The 26505-nt window shown below is 49.2% G+C and overlaps 1 protein-coding gene across 1 annotated transcript in view; it reads right to left on the bottom strand.

The window, feature by feature from the left end:
• Positions 1-2115: 2115 nt before the first annotated feature.
• Positions 2116-26505, bottom strand: part of UNC80 (unc-80 homolog, NALCN channel complex subunit) — a 253218-nt gene continuing 228828 nt past the window's right edge. The window contains 4 exon segments of the mRNA XM_039912541.1: positions 2116-2688; positions 3565-3761; positions 7982-8093; positions 8697-8778. Of these exon segments, the coding sequence (XP_039768475.1) occupies positions 2413-2688; positions 3565-3761; positions 7982-8093; positions 8697-8778 (667 nt within the window). The 3' untranslated portion in view covers positions 2116-2412.

Genomic DNA, 26505 nt, shown 5'->3' with positions numbered 1-26505 from the left:
GAACATATGGAACTGTGCACTATTTTTTTTCTTTACCTACGCTTTCATTTCATGGCAAAACTGTAGATACAAATTGGTGAAGTGTCAGAGTGAATGTTTGCATTCCAACACAAGACCCCTCCCTTGTGGTTCTTTACAGTCACTTCATTTAGTGGGTCAAGACTGGCTTTTCTGGACTTCCACTCAAACCCAGAATGTCCTGCACATCTCAACATTCAAACTCCAAATGACACTATTCTTGAGAAGGGTGACATTGTGTAACAGACAGGCTTACACATAAACACCGATCCATACTAAGACGTCGAGTACACATAAATTCACAAAAAGGAAGGGGACAAAGCAGCACACAGAGCAGAAGGGTGGGGGGCAGGGGGCCAATTGGGACAGCACCCTCTCTCTTTTAGACGGGAGCTGTTTAAAATGGAGTAGTGAGCTCTTGAACTGATGGAAACCTTTCTGACAGACTTCAGTTGTACTGGAGGCCAGGCTTAGCACAATAGAAGGGATTTTCAAATAGAGACCAGCACGATATCAGGATTCAAAACAGAGCCCTGTGATTTTTCTGAATCAATATACTTCAGACGTTCACTGAACACTTATCCAAGTAATTTGAATTCAATTCCTTGCTGGAATCTCGGCCACTGCAGGTTGATACTGTAAATCATGAATCAAGAAACAAGAAGACAGCACGTGCAAACCCGTGGACGAAGACACAGACACTTGAATAGACCAGACGCTTGTAAGGCGCACACATATAAGGCCTCTAATGCTACTTAAGCAGCATAGATTTTCTTCACAGCAGAAATGGACTGGCTTTTTTCAAAGAACAATTGACACAATCAACTACTTTAGATGGGTACCTCCTGTGGAGGATTGATAAAGTAACAGAAGCAGACAAAATGAAAATGAAACACCCAAGAGTACAGGCCTCAGCAGCACTTAGGATCAGTTCTGAGTCATTTCTCAATATAATTCCCAGTGCGGTTTGCCTCTTGAAATCTTGTAGTTCCCCAATGCTGTTTCCAGCACTTTTTTTATGGCTGGAACTGCTGCTTCAGATTTATTCTCATTTTTACCAACCATTTTCACTGAAATATCAGTAAGGCCCCCCAACTCTCCCTTTTTCATTTGGATTAGATTGAGTTTACCAAGTCTTCGAGGCATGCGCGAGTGCAGAATTGAGAACCAACAAAAAACCTAAAGAGAAGCAAACAGTACTTAAACACGGCTGCTGATGGATTAAAGAAGAACCATTTCGGCATGAAACGTCATCTATTGGTAGGCTGGGGAGTTCTGCAGCTTTCTTTTAACCGACAGTCGATTTTCACTGTTCCGTCATGAAGTCTAACTGACCACCGCAGAGGGGCAACCTCACTAATTCTCTGGTTATCTGCTTCTCCCTTAACTCCCTCTTTCTCATGGGGAAGAAAACAGAAACACATACACACACTGAGCAGTGATAACTGGTGGCTAGCTTAAGTAGAAACTGCTTAATTTCCAGGTGTTTGTCTTGCACTGTAAACTGAAGATAATGGCAGCATCCTGGAGATAAACTGAAGCCAACAGGAGTTCTGAGTAGAGGGCCTCTAGGGATTCAAGTGCATTTCTAGGTAGTCGCTGGTAATGGTGATTGCTTCCTCCACCTTAGTGCTTTCCCATTTGAAGGCCACATGGCCTTCCTGGCGAATGGCAAGAACTTTCCCAGCTCTGGGGTCAGAAGGGTCCATGACCCCGACAGTCTATAAATACTATTGAATGAATATCCTTCAGAGCGGCATGTGCTCAATTTAACCCAGAAACGAAAGGATAGATCCAAAGCATCGGCATTTTAGTGCCCCAGGGCAGTGGAGAAAGCAGACTAAAACCAAGCCTGCCAGAAAGTCCTTAGGTCAGACAATCCCATTTTCCCTTTTCTGAATGGCCGGATTGCCCCATCTTGGGTTTTATTTGCTTACTCGTCCATCTATTTTGGCAGTAATTTCCCACTGGCGTAAATAATTCTCTTATAACAATTTCTGAAGCCAAAAGAATAAATAAAATGGCTAAGTCGCTTAACTTCTCTGGGTCTCCTCAGTTACCTCATCTGCTAAATGGCAATTAAGACTGTGACCTGATTATCTTGCATCTACCCTCATGCTTAGAACAGTGTCTGGCCCATTGTAAGCACTTGACAAATACCATTAAAAAAAGGCGGGTGGGCACAAGAAGGGGTTTTCATTCCCCTCTGACTGTGGAGGCAGCAGAGGGCCAGAAACCAGGGGGTTTCTGAAAAACATTCCACCGGGAGCAAAACCTTGATTCCCTTAGGGTGTAAACACTCTCGTCTTAAGTGAGTAATAAAAATGACGGGCAGGCACCTGACCTTACGCTCCCCTCCATCTGCCCCTTACCAAGCCTCCCTCCTGCTCCCAGTTAGACGTGAGACTCGTCAAGGTCCACGTCGGCATCCCCCAGATCGATGTGGGTGAAGCTGAAACGGCCGGACAGCAGGGGGTTCTCCGTGCCGGAATCCTCGCTGATGTGCAGAACAGTGTCTACCGGCTGCAACAGGCCGGCTGTGTCCAGGCCGGTGAAGCCCTCGGGGTCTGACAGCTGGGAGGTTGTGGGACTCGTGGGTAGAGCTCCTTGGGTCCCTGCTTCCCCTTCCTCCTCCTCCTTCTCCCCCTCCCCAGTGGGGAGGACCTCGCTCTAGAACCAAGAGAGAAAGGGTCCTCAGGCAGGACTTTACTGGAAGGAGGGAGAAACAGCTGCTCCCCCCACCAGCTTCCCACTGATCTTCCCAGTAGTGGCTGAACCCCCAGACTCCAACCCCCAGCTCTGCCCTCCATCCAATACCCCCAAAAAGACCTTAAGGAGATTCCCAGTTTCTCCCTAAGCACCTGGCTACTCACTACTCCCACAGCCACAGCATGGGTGCAGCTCTCCTTACTACGGTGTGCTGCTTCCTCTCCCTGGTATTTCTGTAAATATCAGCCCGCCCTCCCCTCCATCCCCCGCACCCCACCCTCAGGCCTACGGCTAGATATTCCTAGGGTTGGAAGCTCTCTGAGGACAGGGATCCTGTCTGCTAAAGCTATTGGGCTCTCCCAAGTGCTTAGTATGGTGTTCTAGACTGTAAGCTCATTACGGGCAGGGAATGTGCCTGCTAATTCTGTTGTACTGTACTCTCCTAAGCACTTAGTACAGGGGTCTGCACATAGTAAGCACTCAGTAAATGCCGCTGATTGATTGACTGCCCTGACTTGTAGCTACCCCAGCACTTAAAACAGTACATGACACATAGTAAGCATTAAATATAATAATGATGATGATAATAATAATAGTAATAATAATAGAAAATGATAGTCTGGACCAGGACTGCAGGTTCCAAGGCAATGAAAAGGACTTATGAGAGAAAAAGGGACAAGAGAAAGACAGGGACTTCAGCCACATAGGAAATGTTGGGTTCCCTGACTCTGCTTGGGCAGTGCTCAACAAATCCTCTCGAAAAGTCCTGATCATGCAGGTGGCATGAAGCCCAGAGAGTCCCAGGCAGGACAGGGTAGGCTTTGGAAGGGCGCTCACCTGCTTGGTGTGCAGATCCGCAACCACGATGGCGGGAGAAGAGGTGAGCAGAGGTCTCTCCCCCACTTCGGGAGGACCAACACGAGGGAGGCTGCTTTTGGTGCTGCTCAGGGCGGCAGCAGGAAGCGCGGGCTCCACTGGGGGAGCGTCGGCATCGGGATGCACTTCTGTGAAAGTCACCGATCGCTTCTGGTCTGCTGTGGGGTCAGACGTAGATGACAACAGAGGAGGACGAGGTGAGGGGGGCTCATACCGCAGTTTGGGAAGGAGGGGGACAGAGTGCTCTGCTGCCCTGACGACTCCCTTGAACGATGCACTCCGAGACAGAAAGCAAGAGGAAGCGGCCCTTGGTTTGGGAAGGCAGCCCTCTCTATGGCGAGATCCCATTAGAGGCCTCAACCCTCCCTTCTGCTGCTCGACGCATCTGTCACTATTTCCTTACCTACCCTTGGTCTCCCGATCTAAATTCTCTGTTCACTGAGGGCTGTCTGCCATTCGGATCTGCCTTTTGCAGGGGTCTCCCAGCCACCCATAATCAGTCCTCATCCCATGACCCATCATAGCCTGGATTCCCACAGCCCCTTTCATTCAGCATCATCAAAAATCCCCCATTCTACGTGGAACTCGGGCAAGGTGCCCCGTTGAATGGCCTTGCCAGCTACCTGCACCCCAAATCCCCAACCTTCCATCTCCAAACCACCAAACAATGGCGAGGACCACCAACTGCCTGCTCGTAGCCAAAGAAACTCGAGTCCAGGTCTGGAGTCCCAGTGGACTCCCCCATGGGTTGGTGGGGTGGGGATGCAGAGGACTCCTTCTGTTTCATGGGCCCCTCACTAAACTAGAGGCTCAAGTGCCCACCAGGCTTCAATGGGGCAAGAGTGGGTCTTTTCCGTGTCTCAAAGTTGAGGTGCAGGCAGAGATTTCCTGCCTGCTGCCCTTACAAGCACCTATTCCCCAGGTCGGGGTACAGACTGGGATTTCTAACTCTTCTTCCCACCAGAGCTGGGGCTGGGCTAGGTGAACCCAGGGCCCACTTCGCTATGCAGGTTTTTTGGGTTGATGAGCCCTCATTAGCAGCACCAATAATCTCTCTGAGGTTGACTGGAACATTCTTGTTTAACGTGGGTAGCTCAGGCCTGCCCAAGCTACACTCCGAACCTGGAGTGCAAGACAAGCCCAGCCTCTCCCCACCCACTGGGGCGGTCCCAAAATCTTGCCGTACCTGAGCAACCATCTCTAGCCCAGAAACGCAATGCCTACGTTTCAGAACGGAGAAGTTTCACGAGCCTAAGGCTGAGTCAGTGGTGCTTCCAGGAATTTCTCAGGGCGGCCCAGGACCGCAGGCAGCCAGCCAATCAGCCAGCCAACCACCTATCTGCTGAGCATCTCCAGCGTTGTTTGGCCACTCCTGTTCCCCACCTGAGCGTCATGGGAACCGGGGGCCCCAGCTGAGTGATAATCTCCGGCAGCTCCATAGTCTCTAACATCTCAGAAACTTCCCGCCATCCAAGTGCTTTGGGGTCTTTTTCTTTCTTCCTTCCCCCAACTCCCCCAAAGTGAGAAGGACCAACCAAGTCCCTACGTGGTCCAGTCTGGCTGGCTTCGGGCACAGGCCGGAGAATCATTTGGCACCATCAGACTATCCGTCCTTGGGCAGTAGCCGCCTCTGTGCCCCAAACCTACTCCTGTCTCCCATCGCTGTTTCTCCTACCGCTGCACTATCTCCTCCCTCACCAACTCTGAAATCCCTCTCTCTGACCATAACCTTCTCACCTGCCTCATCTCTCACACTCCCTCCCCCCGCAAATCTTCGCTACTGCCCCACAGAGACCTCCGCTCTCTCGACCCCATCCGTCTTTCCAATAGCATCTCGCCTCACCTTGCCGCCCTGTCCTCTCTTCCCACTCTCGACGAGCGGGTCTCCGCTCTCAACTCCACCCTCTCTACTCATCTCGACTCTCTCGCCCCCCTTTCCCTCCGCCGCTCTCGCTCCACTAACCCACAGCCCTGGATCACCTCCTCCGTCCGCCTCCTACGCTCCTATGCTCGAGCTGCTGAGCGCTGCTGGCGAAAGTCCAAGCACCAAGCCGACCTCACACACTTCAAATTTATCCTTTCCTGCCTTAACTCTGCCCTCTCCTCCGCCGGGCAAAGCTTCTTCTCCTCCCTCATTGACACCCATGCCCGTCAACCCCGCCGATTGTTCCGGACCTTTAACTCTCTCCTTAGGCCCCCTGTTCCTCCCCCTCCCCCATCTCTCACCCCCAATGATCTGGCCACCTATTTCCTCACGAAAATCAACACGATCAGGTCTGAGCTCCCCAAAGTCACCCCTCCGCCTCTCCCCTCCCCCCCAACAACCCCCTCCCCTACTTTCCCATCCTTCCCTGCAGTATCCTCAGAGGAGATCTCCTCCCTCCTCGCAAGTGCCACCCCCTCCACCTGCGCCTCGGACCCCATTCCCTCTCACCTTCTTAAAACCATCGCCCCTGCCCTCCTCCCTTCCTTAACTTCTATTTTTAACCACTCAATCTCCAAGGGCTCCTTCCCCTCTGCCTTCAAACATGCCCACGTCTCCCCCATCCTAAAAAAACCCGCTCTTGACCCCACTTCCCCCTCCAGTTATCGTCCTATCTCCCTACTACCCTTCCTTTCCAAAATCCTAGAACGAGTCGTCTACAATCGATGCCTAGAATTCCTTAACTCCCATTCTCTCCTAGACCCCCTCCAATCTGGCTTCTGTCCCCTCCACTCTACCGAGACTGCCCTCTCTAAGGTCACCCATGACCTCCTTCTTGCCAAATCCAATGGCTCCTACTCCATTCTGATCCTCCTTGACCTCTCTGCTGCCTTTGACACTGTCGACCATCCCCTCCTCCTCCATACCTTATCTCACCTTGGCTTCATGGACTCTGTCCTCTCCTGGTTCTCTTCTTACCTCTCTGGCCGATCATTCTCGGTCTCCTACGCTGGAGCCTCCTCCCCCTCCCATCCTTTAACTGTTGGAGTTCCTCAAGGGTCAGTTCTTGGCCCTCTTCTGTTCTCCATTTACACTCACTCCCTCGGTGAACTCATCCGCTCTCACGGCTTTGACTACCATCTCTACGCAGATGACACGCAGATCTACATCTCCGCCCCTGTCCTCTCCCCCTCCCTTCAGGCTCGCATCTCCTCCTGCCTCCGGGACGTCTCCACCTGGATGTCGGCCCGCCACCTAAAACTCAACATGAGCAAGACTGAGCACCTCATCTTCCCTCCCAAACCCGGTCCGCTCCCAGACTTCTCTATCACTGCGGATGGCACAACCATCCTTCCCGTCCCGCAGGCCCGCAATCTCGGTGTCATCCTTGACTCGTCCCTCTCGTTCACCCCACACATCCTATCCGTTACCAAGACCTGCCGGTTTCACCTCTACAATATCGCCAAGATCCGCCCTTTCCTCTCCACCCAAATGGCTACCTTACTATTACGGGTTCTCGTTATATCCCGGCTAGACTACTGTGTCAGCCTTCTCTCCGACCTCCCTTCCTCCTCTCTCGCCCCGCTCCGGTCTATTCTTCACTCCGCTGCCCGGCTCATCTTCCTGCAGAAACGATCTGGGCATGTCACTCCCCTTCTTAAACAACTCCAGTGGTTGCCTATCGACCTCCGCTCCAAACAAAAACTCCTCACTCTAGGCTTCAAGGCTCTCCATCACCTTGCCCCTTCCTACCTCTCCTCCCTTCTCTCTCTCTACCGCCCACCCCGCACGCTCCGCTCCTCTGCCTCCCACTTCCTCACCGTCCCTCGGTCTCGCCTATCCCGCCGTCGACCCCTGGGTCACGTCCTCCCACGGTCCTGGAACGCCCTCCCTCCTCACCTCCGCCAAACTGATTCTCTTTCCCTCTTCAAAACCTTACTTAAAAATCACCTCCTCCAAGAGGCGTTCCCAGACTGAGCTCCTCTTCCCCCTCTACTCCCTCTGCCATCCCCCCTTTACCTCTCCGCAGCTAAAGCCTCATTTTCCCCTTTTCCCTCTGCTCCTCCACCTCTCCCTTCCCATCCCCACAGCACTGTACTCGTCCGCTCAACTGTATATATTTTCGTTACCCTATTTATTTTGTTAATGAATTGTACATCGCCTTGATTCTATTTAGTTGCCATTGTTTTTACGAGATGTTCTTCCTCTTGACGCTGTTTAGTGCCATTGTTCTCGTCTGTCCGTCTCCCCCGATTAGACTGTAAGCCCGTCAAACGGCAGGGACTGTCTCTATCTGTTGCCGACTTGTTCATCCCAAGCGCTTAGTACAGTGCTCTGCACATAGTAAGCGCTCAATAAATACTATTGAATGAATGAATGAATGACAGTGACTCCGGGGCCACGGCAGCTCTAAGCAGGGGTTCCGAGGTGGGCAGCACGGGGAGGGGGGCTCACCAGGAGGCTTGGTCTTCGGCTGGATGCTCCGCCGGGTGGTCGAGAGTCGCGCTCCGTGGCGACTGCGGGGCTCTGTCTGGGTCTTCTGGCGGGACAGGAGGGGGCGCCGCAACTGGGTGGGACAAGCCAGAGGGAGATGGGTTGGGGGACAAGTCAGCTGTGGTGCCCCTGTCAGGAGGGGTGCACAGGGCTGTGATGGTGGGCAGGATGGGAGCCAGCCACCGACCAGGGGCAGGGCTCCCCCAGGTAACCTCACCTGGAGCCGCTAAGCATAAGCACAGGGAAAGCACACTGCCTCTTCGCAGTTGTCTGAACACAGCCTATGCATCTTGACCCCTGCAACACTGCCTAGCTGATGGGAGGCCCCAGGCCAGGCCCCAGGCCAGACAATGCCCCCATCCCAGGAGGGCAGGGACACAGGCAAACCTGATCTTGCAGCCCCTGCCCGCCCTGGCCTGGCATTTCCTTTCCTTTCCAGGCCCCCCCACCCCAGCCCCACAGTCGGGACCCACTTTGAGCATGAGGCTCTCCCCTCCAAAGGAAGGATGGGGGTTGGGGGGGGACCCCACTTGACTGTCCCTAAAACAGACCCTATAGGAGCCGGGAGAGCTGAGAAGAAAAATCTTGCCTGGCTCACAGACTGGAGTGACCAGGATGGGGGTGGGGAGGGGGAGAGGGATATCTTTGCTTGGGAACCCATCCCTGGGGTCCTTACCTGCCGGAGACCTCTCTTCCGGCCCAAAGGCTGCTGGAGGAGAAGCGTCTGCTGACCGGGCTCGCTCTGCACGCTGGCTACCCTGTGGAGGAGCAGCAGGACTGTGAGCACCACCGGGGACAGACCAACACAGGAACCCACCAGGCCAGGCAAACAGGCCTGTGGCTTGCCCAGGGCAGCCCTTTTTGGGCGGGCAGCACTGGGGTAAGCAGGGAGATCCTCTTGGGGGGATGGTCCCAGAGGGCTGGGGAGAAGGAAATTGGCCAGTCAGGATGGGCCAGGATCCAGGCTGCTGCCGAGAGAGAGATTCTGTTTTCTAGCCCCCACCCCTTGGGACAGCCCCTAGGCCACAGCCTCAACCTCTCAGGGAGAGAGAGAGAGAGCTGGGGGTAGGGGGGCGCGGACAGACACGAGTCTCCCCCGGACCAACGGCCACACACCGTCATCTCTTCATGTCCATGGAAGTCCAATCAAAATGAACAGACGTCAAACACAACAGACACAGGCTCCACCCTAGGGGGTTGGGCATGAGACACGTGAAGCGGTTGCATGTTTGACACACGTTTGCAGCCGGAAGCCCCGGGGGGGCCAGGGAGTAGGCAGGTAGACCGATGGAGAGGCCGTTTATTTCCAGGTGAATGGGGGTGGGGGGCCCAGCTAGCCCACTGCCTTCTGAGAGGCCGCAGAGCTTTAAGGCTCACTAGGCCCTAGCCCGAGGCACAAGGCCCATTCTACTGGCCATCTGTCTCCCAGCCCTGACCAGCATTATGGCCTCAGCTTGGTAGCTGGATCTCCCCATGTGGGTAAGACAAACACGAGAGTTTGAATAAGAAAACAAGATGGTCCATCAGGAGAAAAGAAGACGGTCCATCAGGAGACCATATTCCCTTCCAAGAGGTGAACATTTCTGCTTGTTTTCATCCTCTCTGCCTTGGCCACTTCTGCTTAGTCTTCAGTTATGGACCACCCACAGGGAGGATCCAGGAGTGGAATGGGACGATGCTGGCCAACTGAAAACCAACAAGGAAACTGGATTCCTTTTCCATCCTGTCCTCCTGCCTCCCCAAGGAGAAATCAGCGTTTCCCTAAGAGATCAGTTGGTGGTATTTGTTGAGCACCAGCTTTGTGCAGAACACTGCATTAAGCGTTTGAGAGAGGATAGTACATTAGAGTCAGTAGACGTGATGCCTGCCCTCGAGGAGCTTCCAGTCTGGCTGGGGAGTAGGTGGGGGCAGGGAGGGAACATCCTCTGAGGAGTGGAGGAAACGAGTCTTCATGGAGTCCAGGTCTGCACAGGGAAATGATACCAGACACAGATGCATCTTTGCCTTGTGGGATGTCTGTGTGGTGGCAAAATCAAGTCTCCATTGAGTGGCGCCCTCTCCGGCTAGACTTCCACGGGTAGAGCAGAGTCTTCCCCACACCCAGCAGCCTTTCCTGGGAGCAGGGCTTACAGTTCTGTGCTGTCTGATCAGACCCAAGCCTGGGAGGCTAGTGAATCTGAAGTTACATTTCTTTCCCCAACACCCTTGGGCTCACTGGTTGGAGGGTCCAGGTCCAGTCACTAACCCCCAATTGCGAGCACGGTCCTGCTCCCGATCCTTCTGATCCCAGTTTCCCACCTGGATCTGGAGGCCTGCTTACCATCCATTCCTCGCTGGGGGGCTGAGGGAAAGGGTAACCTTCGTCGGGGAAATGCACTAGACACAAAAAGGTGGTGCATGTGTTCTTATTTTCCACGAGGACTCATGACTGCAGGATTCTCCCTCTTTACCAATGTGAGAAATGAGTGGCCAGAAACAATGCGTGAGGAAAGATGTGAGTAAAGAAGGAACTGCCTAACCCTTAGGGGTAGCCCAAGCTAAGGTCCATGGTACTAGCAAGAGGGGATGGTCCCTGGTCAGAGGCCATGGGTTCTAATCCCAGCTCTGCCACTTGTCTGCTGTGTGACCTGGGTCAATTCACTTAACTTCTTTGTGCCTCACTTACCTCACCTGTAAAATGGGGATTAAGACTGTGAGTCCCATGTGGGACAACCTGATTACCTTGTAGCTACCCCAGCGCTTAGAACAGTGCTTGGCACATAGTAAGTGTTTAAAAGATACCATTATTATTATTATTATTAACCTGCAAGCTCTACCCCCTAGGGCTATACTCTGTTCTCCCACTTCTTTCTCATCTAGCCCTAAATTCACTCAGTGGCCAAGGCCTGACAGCTTTATATAAGGGATGATTTGTGGGCCTGCCCTGTCCCCTCCATTATGCCAGGGAACCACATCCTCATAGCTGCTCTCTCCTCTCTCCACTCCTTCGCATAGGTGGCAGTGTCAACTGTCCTCCCGAGACCCACTATGGCTCAACCTACCCCTCCTCTAGATCTTCCAGTGGCCCCCACGGCTACCACCCAGAGATCCATGCTCTCCAAGCCTTGCTGCCTACAGTGCCCTTGACCTCATCCATGCCACTTCCAGGGATGTTCTCCTTTGTACTCTCCTCAGTCAGGTGGGTCCTTGCCCTTGACTCAGTCACCCAATCGAGCCCCCCCACCTCCATGAGCTCTCCTGCTAAAGGGTGACACCAGTACCTCCGCTTGCTCAGCCCCACTGGGTCTCCCATAAAAACCTCTGCAACTCTGACTTTGGTCTATGGTTCACGTTTGTCGGTCTCCACCGATGGACTGCTCCCTAATTCCTTCAGGACACGGCCCCTCTCTACACTTCTCTTACCATTCCCTCTGTGCCAAATTCTGTGTGTGAAACCTGCAAAGGAGGAAGAAGAGGGTGTTGAAGGGAGTAACTGATAATTCTGCATGCAATAAGTTGAGTCCAAGAAAACCATCCCCCTGCCCAGTTAGGATAGGAATGACTTTGTTCCTGAAGGCAGATGTTAGGATTGGAATTTTTCGGTGGCCAGCTTCAAGCAGGGCCCATATGAGAAGCAGTGTGGCTCAGTGGAAAGAGCACGGGCTTTGGAGTCAGGGGTCATGAGTTCGAATCCCAGCTCTGCCCCTTGTCAGCTGTGTGACTGTGGGCAAGTCACTTAACTTCTCTGTGCCTCAGTTACCTCATCTGTAAAATGGGGATTAAGACTGTGAGCCCCACGTGGGACAACCTGCTTCCCCTATGTCTACCCCAGCACTTAGAACAGTGCTCAGCACATAGAAAGCGCTTAACAAATACCAATATTTTTTTTTTAAGGCACCTGACATAAACCTCTGCAGTTCCAATCCGGCCTACGTTTTCAGTTCAGCCAGCTCGAAGTGAACACTCATCACCACCTCTTAAGACCCAGGAAATGTAGACACTAAAAACAGAGAGCTGGTGAGGCCTGAGAGACCAGCAATCCCTGCTAGGTAGGACAAGACTGATGAGATCAGACTTTCTGGTCTATGCTCGGGGGGAAAAGGTGACAGGTGGTGAGTGATTGGGTTTCTTGAACCCCATAAAAGGCAACAATTGGGTCCATGAGAGCCTGTCATCTTTTACTTCCTGTTGAAAATGTTGGCTGGAATTCTCTTCCATTGGTCATCCTCTAACTGAGGGTGTCCTGCTGGACTCTATTCTGGACCCCTGCTTTTCTTCCTCTCCACCTCTTCACCTCATTCCCTTGGGGAGATCATCCACTCCCACAGCTTCAGCTACACTCTCTCTGTGTGGACAAGACTGGCTGTACTTCACCAGCCCTGACGGGCTCGTTAACCTCGCATTTCCCCTTGCTCCTGGATATTTCCGCTCGGATGTCCACTGCGATCTCCAGTGCAAACTGAATTTCTTATCATCTCCTCCTAAACACACTTCCTCTCCTGTCAATAGCCCCACCATTCTCCCTGGCCAAGATACCCGTAACCTTGGTGTCAGTCAATCAGTGGTATTGACTGAGCACTTACTGCGTGCACATACTCGACTTCTCACTGTCTTTCAGCTCTCACATTCAAACCATTTAAAGAGACTCAGTCATTTCTCTCCCACTAGAGAAGCAGCGTGGCTCAGTGGAAAGAGCAAGGGCTTTGGAGTCAGAGGTCATGGGTTTGAATCTCGGCTCTGCCACCTGTCAGCTGTGTGACTGTGGGCAAGTCACTTCACTTCTCTGTGCCTCAGTGACCTCATCTGTAAAATGGGGATGAAGACTGTGAGCCCCACGTGGGACAACTTGATTCCCCTGTGTCTACCTGGTGCTTAGAACAGTGCTCTGCACAGAGTAAGAGCTTAACAAATACCAACATTTATTTTTATTTTACACCACAGCTCACATGCTTCATTCTTCTCATGCCTACCCGCTCGCTGTGTCTTATCCTCATCACCCTCTCTCTCCAGCCACAACCCTCCCTCCCGCCTAAGAAACCTTCATCCCTAGTGTCTTTTAACCTGGTCCTACTGCATCTGCCCCTAAAGCAGTGAGATGGGACAGGAGAAGGAGAGGGCAGGGTGGGAGAGGCATCTACAATCCACTTCCAGGCCGCCTTCCCTGTCCAGCACTGTCTCTGTTGCTCTGGACCGGGCAGCTGCAAGAAACCCGAGTGGCAGTCAGGGCAGACAAGGTTAGAATAAAGCCACCCGGGGTGACTTTAGGATTATAGGATACAGAACCAATTTGCCCGAGGGGTTGGGACAGTGGAAGCAGGAGAGAGGAACTGAGGGTGTGTTAGTTTAAAAGAGCCATGGGGAGGCAGGGCAAGGAGTTTTAAAGCACAATTAATGATGGGTGGGATGCACAGGTCAGGACCAGTACGTAAACTTTCGTTCCATGTCATTGTTAGGAAGCAAAAGATGACCCCCCTGCCCATGATACACACTTCATACAAAAGTAACCTCTGTTCCTCTGTGGGTTTAGAGGAATAATGGAGGAGGACAAAGAGAAGAAAGGGAAAGAGAAGGCAGAGAAAGAGGAAGAGGAGAAAGATGAGAAGAAAAAGGAAGAGGAGAAGAAGGAGGAGGATGAGAAAGGAGAAGAAAGAAGAGGACAAAGAAAATGGAGAGAGGAAAGAGATGGCAGAGAAAAAAGAGGAGAATGAGGAGAAGAGAGAAGAGGAGGAAGAAAAGGGAATAAGAGAAGAAGGAAGAGAGGAAAAGAGGAAAGAAGAGGAGAAAGGGAAGAATAAAGAAAAGGAGAAAGAGAAAAAGGAGGAAGGAAGAGAGGCAGAGAGAGAGAGAGGTGGGAAGTGGGCAGAGGAGGGGAGGAAGAGTCTATAGGAGGAAGGCAGAACTGGGTCCTGAGGAGAAGACCCAGGGGGAGTGTGAGGCAGGGAAAGTAGGAAGAGTGGCAGCTCAGGGGTGGGAAGCAGTCTATGAGCATAGGGAGGATGAAGGTGGTGGCAGCAGCGGGAGGGTGATGCTGGGTGGTGGGCACTGGGAGACCCCAGTGCTCCGATTCTGTGGCTGTCCCCGCATTAATCAGACCCTATGATTGTGGCCCCGGGTTTGGTTTGACTGGAAACTTAGATCTACAGTTGAACAGACAGGAAGATAATTCAAATTAGAAACAAGGGTAAAACTGACAAATTGCAGTGCATTGCCCTCTTCATCGGTGGTATTCACTGAGACCTTACTTTGTGCAAAGAACTGTACCAAGCGCTTGGGTGAGTACAATACAACAGAGTTGGTAGATCACATTTCCTGACCACAGTGAGCTTACAGTCTCCTCGCTGACCTCTCTGCTTCCAGCCTCTCCCTTCTCCAGTCCGTACAGATCTCATTCTGTTGCCTAGATCAATATCATTCTGCTGCCTAGATCATTTTTCTAAAACATCATTTGCATCATAATTTCCTAAAACATCTCCCCACTCCTCAGAAACCTCTAATGGTTATCCATTCCTCTCCTCCTCAAGCAGAAACTCATCATCGACTTTAAGCCACTCCATCAGCCCTTTCTCCCTTCTGCTTATCTTAATGCCTCTCCCACTACATCCCAGCTTGCATTCTTTGCTCCACTAATGCCAACATATTCACAGTAGAAGTAGATGCTAGTAGTAGTAGATGGGCAGAGAAAATATGTTGGCTAAATTTGTTCTATTATATTCTCCCAAGCACTTAGCACAGTACTCTGTACATGATCAGTGCTCAATAAATACCATTGATTGATAATAATAGTCATAGAAATAGTAGAAATGAGAGTAGGAGTAGTAATGGGAGATTACCAGTCTGCAGTCTGTGCAGTCTGTGAGCACTGGGAGGACAGAGGCAAGAGTGGCAGAGGGAGGGTGATTCCAGGGAGTGGGCATTGAGAGCCCCTCTGTGCCCCAATTCTGTGGCTATCCCTGGCCTAATTGGACCTCAAGGTGCTGGGGAATGAAACAAGAAAGGTGTGTTGGAGGAGATGGGATTTTAGGACGGATTCGAATGTGGCGTCTCGGGTCTGTCTGGATTTGGGAGAGAGGGACTCCAAGCTGGGAGAACAACATAAGCAAGGGGATGGAGGCTGGAGAGTCGAAAGTGAGGTTCGGCTTGAATATTGGTTTGGGGAGACAAAGATTTGCAGGTAGGGAATAGTGGGACAAGAGAGAGGACAGGAAAGGTGGGGTCGGATGATAGAGAGCCCTGGAGCTCATGGAAAGATTTTGCTGGATGTAAAGAGGCACAGGGAGACAGGAGATGTGGTTGGGAAACCAACCTCCAACTCTCCAGCTCTCTCTCTCCTGGACCCCCTCCAATCTGGCTTCTGTCCCCCCTCCACTCCATCGAAACTGCACTCTAAAAGGTCACCCATGACCTCCTTCTTGCCAAATTCAATGGCTCCTACTCTATCCTAATCCTCCTCGACCTCTCAGCTGTCTTTGGCACTGTCAACCATCCCCTCCTCCTCAACACATTAGCCAACCTTGGCTTCACAGACTCCTACCTCTCCTGGTTCTCCTCTTATCTCTCTGGCCATTCATTCTCAGTGTCCTTTGTGGGCTCCTCCTCTCTCTCCCATCCCCTAACTGTAGGGGTTCCTCAACGGTCAGTTCTCAGTCTCCTTCTGTTCTCCATCTATACTCATTCCCTTGATGAACTCATTTGCTCCCATGGCTTCAACTATCATTTCTATACGGATGATACCCAAATCTGTACCTCCTCCCCTGTTCTCACTCCCTTCTTCCAGGCTCGTATCTCCTCCTGCCTTCAAGACATCTCCACCTGGATGTCCTCCCGCCACCTAAAACTCAACATGTCCAAGACTGAGCTCCTTATATTCCCTCTTAAACCCTGTCCTCTCCCTGACTTTCCCATCACTGTGGATGGCACTACCATCCTTCCTGTCTCACAAGCCCACAACTGTGGTGTCATCCTTGACTCTGATCTCTCATTCACTCCACACATACAATCCCGTCATCAAAACCTGCCGGTCTCACCTTCACAACATCGCCAAGATTTGCCCTTTCCTCTCCAAACTGTTACCTTGCTGGTACAATCTCTCATAATATCCCAACTGGATTATTGCATCAGCCTCCTCTCTGATCTCCCATCCTCCTCTCTCTCCCCACTTCAGTCTATACTTCACTCCGCTGCCCGGATTATCTTTCTACAGAAACACTCTGGGCACATGTCACTAACCTCCTCAAAAACCTCCAGTAGTTGCCTATCAACCTTTGCATGAAGCAAAAACTCCTCACCCTTGGCTTCAAAGCTCTCTTTCACCTTATTAATAATAATAATAATGTTGGTATTTGTTAAGCGCTTACTATGTGCAGAGCACTGTTCTAAGTGCTGGGGTAGACACAGGGTCATCAGGTTGTCCCGCGTGGGGCTCACAGTCTTAATCCCCATTTTACAGATGAGGTAACTGAGGCACAGAGAAGTGAAGTGACTTGCCCACAGGCACACAGCTGACAAGTGGCAGAGCTGGGATTCGAACTCATGACCTCTGACTCTAAAGCCCGGGCTCTTTCTACTGAGCCACGCTGAAGCTTGATGGCTATGACTCGGGGGGATATAGTGGGAGAAAACGGTGGATAATTAGGTGGGAGAGAGCTCAAGGAGTATCTTAAATCTAACTGTCAGGAGTTCATGTTTGATGCAGAGAGGAATGGACAGCCACAAGAGGTTTTGGAGGAGTGGGGAGACATGCTGGATGAGATTTGGGAAAAATTATCCAAGCAGCAGAATGAAGTATTGACTGGGGAGAGGAGAGAATGAAGATGGGAAGATCAGAAGTGATTGAGACTGCATTGGCATTTTCATCCTTTCCATCTAGAAGCAAGCTACTGGGTTTTTTAAATTTTTTTTTAAATCCATTTCTCTCCCCTCTTTTTCACCTTTTCTTTTCCCATCTACATCTTTTTCACTTTCAGTGAACTCCCTCAGCCCCCCACTTAATATTAATACTACTACTAATAATAGCAATAATAATAATAATAATAATATTTTTTAAGCTCTGTTCTAAGAACTGGACTTCAAAGTGGACATTATCCTCAAAATTCTCATAATCCTCATAATCCAGATGGTCCTCAAAATCTAAGTAGGAGGAGGAATAGGTATAATCCCCCTTTTCTGCTTCCTCCCTTGCACTCTCCTCTCACCCCTCTTGAGACCTCCTCTTTGCCATCTTTATTCATCCTAGTTTCTCCTCTTCTCTTCTTCCTGAAATATCTTCCTGATGAACATTCCAAAGTTACAAACAGCAAATGAGGAGGATCCAGAAGGGGTGACAAGAAAGGGACATAGAAAAGATGAAATGAAACTAAACCAAAATTTTAAAAAAGTAAAATAAAATAGGCAAAACAAAAATTCAATTGTTTAAATACATTTTCATCATATATATCTGTATTGAATTGTCAGTTGCATTGCAAGTTCTACTGGTACCAGTTTCCATTCAGGAGAGTTTCAGTGGATCTAGGGCAAGAAAGGCTTTTTTGTTCATTTTTTAATTAGCCTAGTTTTTATATTAATTCTTCATTCAATTCCTAATCTTAAATTGCTTTCAATATTGAAACAAAACTGAGGCTGCCCAACATGCGTGTTAAACTCTGTGAAGGACTACATTTAAGCAAATATTTGGATATAACTTATAGGCTGGGGATTGGGCAATGTCACAAAAACAAATTTTGGGAGTTCTGTTTTGGAGTCTGACCTGAAAAAGACAGAGTGCATGCATAATTTGGGGAAGTTCAATACATCTTTGAGAAGCTTAACAGTAGCACAACTTGTATTTCTTAAGGAGTCAAAGGAAACCTGAATTTAGCACAAACATAGAAAAGTTACATTTTCTAAAACGTGGGAGACACAGTAAGACTCACAGATGAAGTTTACCTTTTGGGCTTGCCCACCCCACCTCACCTCTCTTCTCTCCTTCCACAGCACAGCCCGCACACTCCACTCCTCTGCTGTTAACCTCCTCACTGTGCCTCATTCTTGCCTGTCCTACCATCGACCCCTGGCCTACGTCCTACCTCCTGTCTGGAATGCCCTCCCTCCTCACATCTGCCAAAATAGCTCACTTCCCCTTTCAAAGCCCTATTGAGAACTCCCCTCCTCCAGAAATCCTTCCCAAACTCAGGCCTCTGCTCTCCCTCCCCTCCTCATTGACCCGACTCCCTCCCTCTGCTCTACCCCCTCTCTGCCCCACAGCAACTATGTATATATGTACATATTTATTATTCTATTTTATGAATGATGAGTATATATCTATAATTCTATTTTTATAATGCTACTGATGCTTACTTGGTTTGTCGTCTGTCTTCACCCTTCTAGACTGTGAGCCCGTTGTTGGGCAGGGATTGCTTCTATCTGTTGCTGAATTATACTTTCCAAGCGCCCAGTAGAGTGCTCTGCACACAGTAAGTGCTCAATAAATACGATTGAATGAATGAATGAAATGCTTCAGGTACCTGATCTGGGCAGTGGCATGCGGTAAAGAGTGGGGTGCAGAGAAGCTGGGGGATGAGAGACCAGCAAGGAGGCTGATGTCACAGTCCAACCAAGGTAGGACCAGAGCAACTTGGGTAGAGCTGGAGGCCTGATTAGAGAAACTTGCTTCCGGAAAAAGCAGCAGGGTTTGGCAATGGACTGCATGTGAGAAGCGTCTAGGATGTCACCAAGGCTGCCAAGATGGGAAAAATGACAAGGGTGTTGACTGAGATGGGGAAGTTAGGAGGAGGGGAATTGGGTTTAGGGGGAAAAATGAGGAGTCTGATTTTTGAGACTTTGAGGTACCAGTGAGACATCCAAATGGAGATTTCTTGAAGGCAGGTGTGTTTGCAGGGGCGGATGAGAGGTTGAGACTAGAGAGATAGATTTGGGAGTTGACTGCAGAGAGGTGGCAGTTTACACAAGGGGAGAGGATGAGCTACCTGATTGAGTCAGTCAATCATATTTATTGAGCACTTACTGTAAGCAGAACATTGTACTAAGCTCTTGAAAGAGTGCAACAGACACATTCCCTATGCACAGTGAGCTTACAGTCTACAGGGGCAGACGGGCATTAATATAAATAAATAAATTACAGATATGAACATAAGTGCTGTGGGGCCAGGAGGGGAAATGAATAAAGGGAGCCAGTCAGGGCGGCACAGAAAAGAATGGAAGGAAAGGAAAAGAGACCTTAGTCAGGGAAGGCCTCTTGGAGGAGATGTGCCTTCAATAAGCCTTTGAAGAGGGACAGAGTAATTGTCTGCCGGATATGAGGAGGGAGGGTATTCCAGGCCAGAGGCAGGACGTGGGTGAGAGGTTGGTGGCAAGAGAGACGAGATATAGGTACAGTGAGAAGGTTAACATTGGGGGATTGAAGTGTGTGGGCTGGGTTGTAGTAGGAGAGTAGAGAGGTAAGGTAGGAGGGGGAAAGGGATGGACTGCTTTAAAGGCGATGGTAAGGAGTACCAGAGTTTCCTGAAGAGAGGAAACGTGACCTGAACATTTTTATAGAAAAATGATTCGGGTAGCAGAGTAAAGTATGGACTGGAGTGGGGAGAGACAAGAGGCCAAAAGTTCAGGAAGGAGGCTGATAGAATAATTAAAGTGGGAGAGGATAAGCGATTAGGATTAACGTGGCAGCAGTTTGGATGGAGAGGAAAGGATGGATTTTAGTAATATTGTGAAGGTGGAACCGACAGGAGTTAGTGATGGGATTGAATTATGTGGGTTGAATGAGAGAGAGGAGTCAAGCATAATGCTAAGGTTACAGGCTTCTGAGACTGGAAGAATGGTGGTGCTGCCTACAGTGATGGGAAAATCAGGGGGTGGACAAGGTTTAAAACATTCTTTTTTAATGTAAAGCAGAAGTTGAGGTTTGTGGGGATGCCTTGGGTAAGATGCCTCAGGATGGGGACCATGTTTGACTTGATTACATCCTATCTAGCTCAATGCTTTGTACAGTCCATGGCACAGAGTAAGCACTTTACAGATATCATAGTTATTATTAGGATGAGAGGCAGAGGAGGAGTCCGTGAATGAAACAGTGAAGGAGCAGTCAGAGAGAGAGGAGGAGAACCGGGGTAGCAAAATCAAGTCCCGTTCGTGTTTCGAGGAATGAGAGTGGTCTAATGGTACTAAAAGCAACCGAGAGTTAAGGATGGTCATGAGAGAGTATAACATTTTGGACTTAGCTACAGAGAGGTATTAGTGAACTTTGAGCATATGGTCTTGAGGGAGTGAAGGGTTTGAAAACCACACTGTAGATGGTCCAGAAAAGAGTTGCCCAATTGCCCTCCATCCTTTCTTTTATGGTATTTGTTAAGTACTTACTACATGCCAGGCATTTCACTAAGCGCTGGGGTAGATAGAAGCTAATCAGGTTGGGCACATCTATGTCCTGTATGAGGTCCACAGCTTTGCTCACAGAAAGCACTCAATAAATGTGATTGAATTGAAGTGAAATGAATTAGCCCCCATTTTACAGACAAGGGAACTGAGGCACAGAGCAAGTAAGTGACTTGCCCAAGGTTATAAAGCAGACAAGTCGGGGTGTCAGGATTAGAACCTAGGTCCTTCTCACTCGCGGGCCCGTGCTCTATCCATTAGGCAAAACTGCTTCTCGTGGCTTCTTGTAACCTAAAAAAAATCAAATTCTTGACCCAGTGGCTCCAGTCATCAGCCCAACTCCCTCCTACCATTCCATTCCAAACTCCTTGAGCGACTTTTCTACACCTGCTGCCTCCACTCCCACTACCATTACAAATCCTCCCTTTCCTCACCATCCAAACTGCTACCACCCTGATCCAAGCATTTATGATGATGATGATGGTATTTGTTAAGCACTTACCATGTTCCAAGCACTGTTCTAAGCGCTGGGGTAGATACAAGGTAATCAGGTTGTTCCACGTGGGGCTCACAGCCTTAATCCCCATTTTACAGATGAGGTAACTGAGGCGCAGAGAAGTTAAGTTACTTGCCCAAAGTCACACAGCTGATCAGTGGCAGAGCTCTGATTAGAACCCATGACCTGTGACTCCCAAACCCGTGGTCTTGCCACTAAGCCATGCTGCTCCCACATTTATCATATTCCGATTTGCTTGTATCTACCTCATCACTTTGTACAGTGACTGGCACCGCAGTAAGCGCTTAACAAATACCATAATTGTTATATTCCACCTTGACTACTGCATCAGCCTCCTTTCTGACCTCTCTGCCTCCTGTCTCTTCACTCTCAACTTCCCTGTTTGACCTCTTAGCTGCCTTCAACACTGTAAACCAATTTCTTCTCCCAGAAATATTAGCCAACCTTGGCGTCTCTGACACCATCCTTTCCTGTTTCTCCTTCTATTTCCTAGCCTGCTCCTTCTCAGACTCCTTTACAGGCTTCTCCTCTGTCTCCCACCCTCTAACTGCAGGAGTCCCTCAAGGTTCAGCTCTAATACACTTCTATTCTCCAGCTACCCTCACTCCATTGCAGAATTCATTCATTCCCACAGCTTCGACTACCTTCTATTCCCAAATCTACCTCTCCAGCCCTGACGCTCTCCTTCAAAGTCTCACAATTCCTTCTGCCATCAGGACATCTCGACCGCATCCCACAACACCCTAACATATCCCTAACAGACTCCTCATCTTTCCACCCAAACCCTGTCCTCACCATGTCTTTCCCACCACTGTAGACAACACCACTATCCTATCTTATAATCTTGTAACAATGGACCTTCCTCAACTTATCTCTATCCTTCAACCCACATATTCAATGTCCCTAAATCCTACCAGTTCTACTTTTACAAATTTGCTAAAACCTGCTCTTTCTTCTCCATCCAAACTGCTATTATGCCGATCAAAGCACTCATCTTAACCTGCCTTGATTATTGCATCTACTTCCTCATTGACCACCCTGCCTTCTGTCTCTCTGCACTCTAGTTTACATTTCACTCTGCTGGCCATATCATTTTTCTAAAAAAAATTCAGTCCATATCCCTCCACTCCTCAAGAACCTCCAGTGGTTGCCTATTTAATGTTGGTATTTGTTAAGTGCTTACTATGTGCAGAGCACTGTTCTAAGCGCTGGGGGAGACACAGGGGAATCAGGTTGTCCCACGTGGGGCTCACAGTCTTAATCCCCATTTTACAGATGATGGAACTGAGGCACAGAGAAGTCAAGTGACTTGCCCACAGTCACACAGCTGACAAGTGGCAGAGTTGGGATTCGAACCCATGATCTCTGACTCCCAAGCCTATGCTCTTTCCACTGAACCACACTGCTTCTCTATTTGCCTCTGCATCATACAGAAACCTCTTACCATTGGCTTTAAAAATAATTAGATTCATAGTACACAGTTAATGAAAAACAAAAATACAGTACAGCTCTCCCCTCCTATCTTAGCTCACTGATTTCTTACGACAACCCAGCCTGCACACTTCTCTTATTTAACACCAACTTACTCAATGAATTAGAAGATGAGATCTATATTTACCATTGACCCTTACCCACATCCTCCTTCTGGCCTGGAACTACTTCCCCCTCCACCTCTCTTCCTACCTTCAAAGTCTTATTAAAGCCACATCTCCTCTAAGAGGTCTTCCCGATTATGTCCTTTTTCCCCACACTCTTCACCTTTCTGTGTCACCTATGCAGTTCTATTTGTATATTTTAAGCATTTGATATTTGACCCACACTCAGCCCCACAACACACGTATATATCCGAAGTTTATATCTTTATATTAATGCCTGCCTCTCACTCTAAACCAAAAGCTCCTCTTGGGCACGGGATGAAGTCTGCCAAATCTGTTGTACTGCACTCTCCCAAGAGCTTAGAACAGTGCTTCGCACACATAGGTCCTCATTAAATATCTCTGATTGATGGATTGACTGAGAAAGACTGGGGAACTGCTGGAAGGGACCACGAGGTTCAGAGAGGACATTTTTCTTCTTAAATGGGGAAGACCCACATGTGTTTGAAAGCAGAGGGGAATCAATCAATGTGATTTATTGAGCAAAGAAGCTGGTGGAGAATAAAAGGTACTGAGGGATGCTGGGTAGATTTGGGGAAATTTGCAGCTGATGACTGATTTTACCAATAAAGTAGTTGGTGAGGTCATCAGAGGTAAGGGAGAGGGTGGGGGTGGGAGGGATGGGGGGTGGAGGGGAACTGTGGACTTTCCAAACTTTGGATTTGGAAAAATGGTGGGGTGTGGGAGTTTGTGAGTCAATGAAGGAGAAAAAGAAGAATTGCTAAGCAGAAGACAGTGCTGAGAGTTGGTTTTTTTTATGGCATTTGCCAAGCCTTTATATGTGCCAGGCACAGTAATGTCCCCTATGGGGCTCACAGCCTTAACCCCCATTTTACAGATGAGGGAACTGAGGCACAGAGAAATGAAGTGACTTGCCCAAGGTTATATGGCAGACAAGTGGTGGAGCTTGGATTAGAACCCAGGTTCTTCTGACTCACAAGCCTGTACTCCTTCCACTAGGCCTTGCTGAATGAATGTCAGATGCGGGAAGCTGGCCCAGAACCTGGATTTCCACCAGCTGCATTCACCTACACAGGCTCAGGAATAGAGGAAGAGGACTCTAGCGGTGATCCAGGCCTAGGGGTCAGAGTTGAGAGAGAGAAACGGAAGGCTAGGCAGGCAAGGGAGTTGAGGTGAGTGGAGTGGGTGAAGATGAGTGTGTGTACTTTTTTTTCTAGGCCTGGGAGAAGGTGATGTGAGATGGCCTGGGCTCAGTGGAGTGGCTGTGAAGTCTGGAGATGGCACAAGGAGAGAGGACCCAATTTCAAGGGCATGGGGCACAGGCAAGAGAGCAGGTCAGAAAGTTGTGATCAGAAAGTGGTGGGTCAGAGCTGGGGAGCTTAGAATTGAGGTGTTGTTTGGAGACGACAAGAACAATAGTGTGTCCAGGCCGGTGTGTGGCTGAGGTAGGGTGAAGTTGGAGATGAAGTTGGAGATCAGTCGAGGAGAGGAGGCAAAGGAAGCAGGAGGAGGGGAAGGCCAGTGGGATCATTATTCTGGAGTATTGAAATATCTAAGGTTGAGAATGGGAGCAGGAAGGCAAGAAAAGCATCAAAATTGAAAAGATATGAACAGGAGGGCAGAGAATAACAGCAACTAGAAGCTGCCAAGGGTGGAAGAGACAGACCACATGGGAGTCAGAGGAAGAGAAGGAGACAGAAGCGACACTAGGGACAAGGAATGGGCCAGCTCCTCATCTGCAAGCCAGCTCCCCCTTTCTTTGTGAGCCATGGAGAGTGGGAGAAGGTGAGACCTCACCCTGCCCCAAACCCCGAGAGAAGGCAACTGGGGAGATAGTGCCATCATATGAGAACCAAGTCTTCAGGATGGTGAGGAGGAAGAGTGAGTGATCAGGAACAGGACAAGGAAGAAGGGAAGTTGGATGGATTTGTGGGGGAGGTCCTGCAGACCACAGCAGTTTGGAATTATGGGAGTGAGATTTGGGGTGGAGTAGGGGGATGCTGGTTATGGAAATAAGGGATGGGGGTGAGATGTCAGAGGGTGTTGACGGTGCCTCATTCTCATCTCTCCTGCTTCTAATCTCTTGGTCACACCCTCCCTCCTGTCTAGAACTCAGTCTCCCTTCACATTTGGAAGACCATCTTAAGAGCACTTTTGAAATCCCATCTGGTCCAGGAGGTTTTCCCCGTTTAACCTCTCAAGTCCCACCCTACATCCCTCCAACTTTCAAGTTAGCACCTCTGGGCCATCTAAACCCAGGGGAATACTCACACACCCCCAAAAGCTCTTATATATTATTATTATTATTACTACTGCTATTTTTATGGTATGTGTTAAGTACTTACTATGCCTCAAGCACCGTTTTAAACACTGGGATAGATACAAATTAATCAGGTTATATACAAATCTTTATACTCTTTGACATCCTTTCCTTTATTTATTTTAGTGTCCATCTCTCCATCTAGATTGGAAGATATTCAAGGGAGATGATTTTGTTTACTAACTCTCCTAAGCACTTAATGCTGTAGACACTCAATAAATTCTATTGATTGATTGAAAATTGAAAAAAAAAGATAAATGAACAGATGCATGAGAAGCAGCGTGGCTTAGTGGATAGAGCGGAGACCTGGGAGTCAGAAGGATCTGGGTTGAATTAGAATCCAGCCCCCCGACCCCCAACTTGCCTGCTGTGTTACCCCAGATAAGTCACTTCACTTCTCCATACCTCAATCACCTTATCTGTAAAATGGGAATTAAGATTGTGAGCCCCATGTGGTACACGGACTAAGTCCAACCTTAATTAGCTTGTATCTACCCCAGCCCTTAGTGCAGTGTCTGGCATGGAGTAAAAAAAAAATCAAAACCAAACAAAAACCACCAAAACCATTATACCTCTTGGAACAGATCTTGCAGAGTTGAGGGAAGCTACAGGTAACAACCTTCTCAAGCCTGGCTCTCCACCAAACACCTCATGACACAAGGCCAGTACTGAGATGGTACAGTACCCTCATCCCCCTTTCCCCTCCTCCCACCAGCCCCCCAGTCCTGTTCCCCACAGTGGAACTGGCCAGGGGCGAGCACACTGTGAGAAATGTGGGGGAAGCAGTGTGGCCTAAGGATAAAGTACAGGCCTGGGAGCCAGAGGATTTGGGTTCTAATTCCAGCAGCACTACTTGCTTGCTGTGTGACCTTAGTCAAGTCACTTAACTTTTCTGTACCTCAGCTTTCTCAGTGGCAAAATGGGGATTAAACACCCATTCTCTTTACTTAGACTGTGGGCCTCATATGGGAAAGGGACTGTATCCAGTCAGAATAACTTTAATCTACCCTGACACGTTAAACAGTGCTTCAGCACTTAAAAAATACTGTAAAAAATGCCCACAATATCTGGAAATCATCAACCTGGAGACAGTGATTGTTCCAAAACTGTGCTGCCATTACCTTTGTCTTGCTGAAGGACAATGGTTTTCTCACCAAACAAGAAATCATTGAGCAAAAATATCGGGTTGGCTCAGCACAAGCAAGGTGTGACCGTGATAATCACGTCCTCTGAACTCCTTAATCACAGTCAGGATATGGATAGGTCGGGAAGCCAGAGGGCAGCAACTGAAAACGCAAAGCACCTGCTGAATCTTTCCTTCCCTCCCATGTGTCAACAGAACCAGGTAGGCCAAGGGCAACTTGTGGACCTAGGGCTAACACCAGCAGCAGGGATCTGCTTGCCCACATCCAAAATAACAGTGACATTATCTAAAACTTTCTGAGAAATCAGTGTACTGGACAGGATCTTGATGCAATTTAACCAAGTTGGGATGCTTTATAATTGGATTTTTACCTTTCAATTTGATTTGGCTCTCCTTAGTATAGATGTTTGAGCTAAAAAGATGTGATCATGGAGAAAGAGAATTTTTTGTGCCCATGTTCTCAAGCATTCTTATAGGCTTATTTACTTCAACCCGTTAGCCACTCAAGCGGTGAAGAACATCAAGAATAAAGTGCTCTGCACC

The sequence above is a fragment of the Ornithorhynchus anatinus genome, chromosome 7, assembly GCF_004115215.2.
Source record: "Ornithorhynchus anatinus isolate Pmale09 chromosome 7, mOrnAna1.pri.v4, whole genome shotgun sequence".
NCBI lineage: Eukaryota > Metazoa > Chordata > Mammalia > Monotremata > Ornithorhynchidae > Ornithorhynchus > Ornithorhynchus anatinus.
This window is presented reverse-complemented; position numbering and strand designations above follow the sequence as displayed.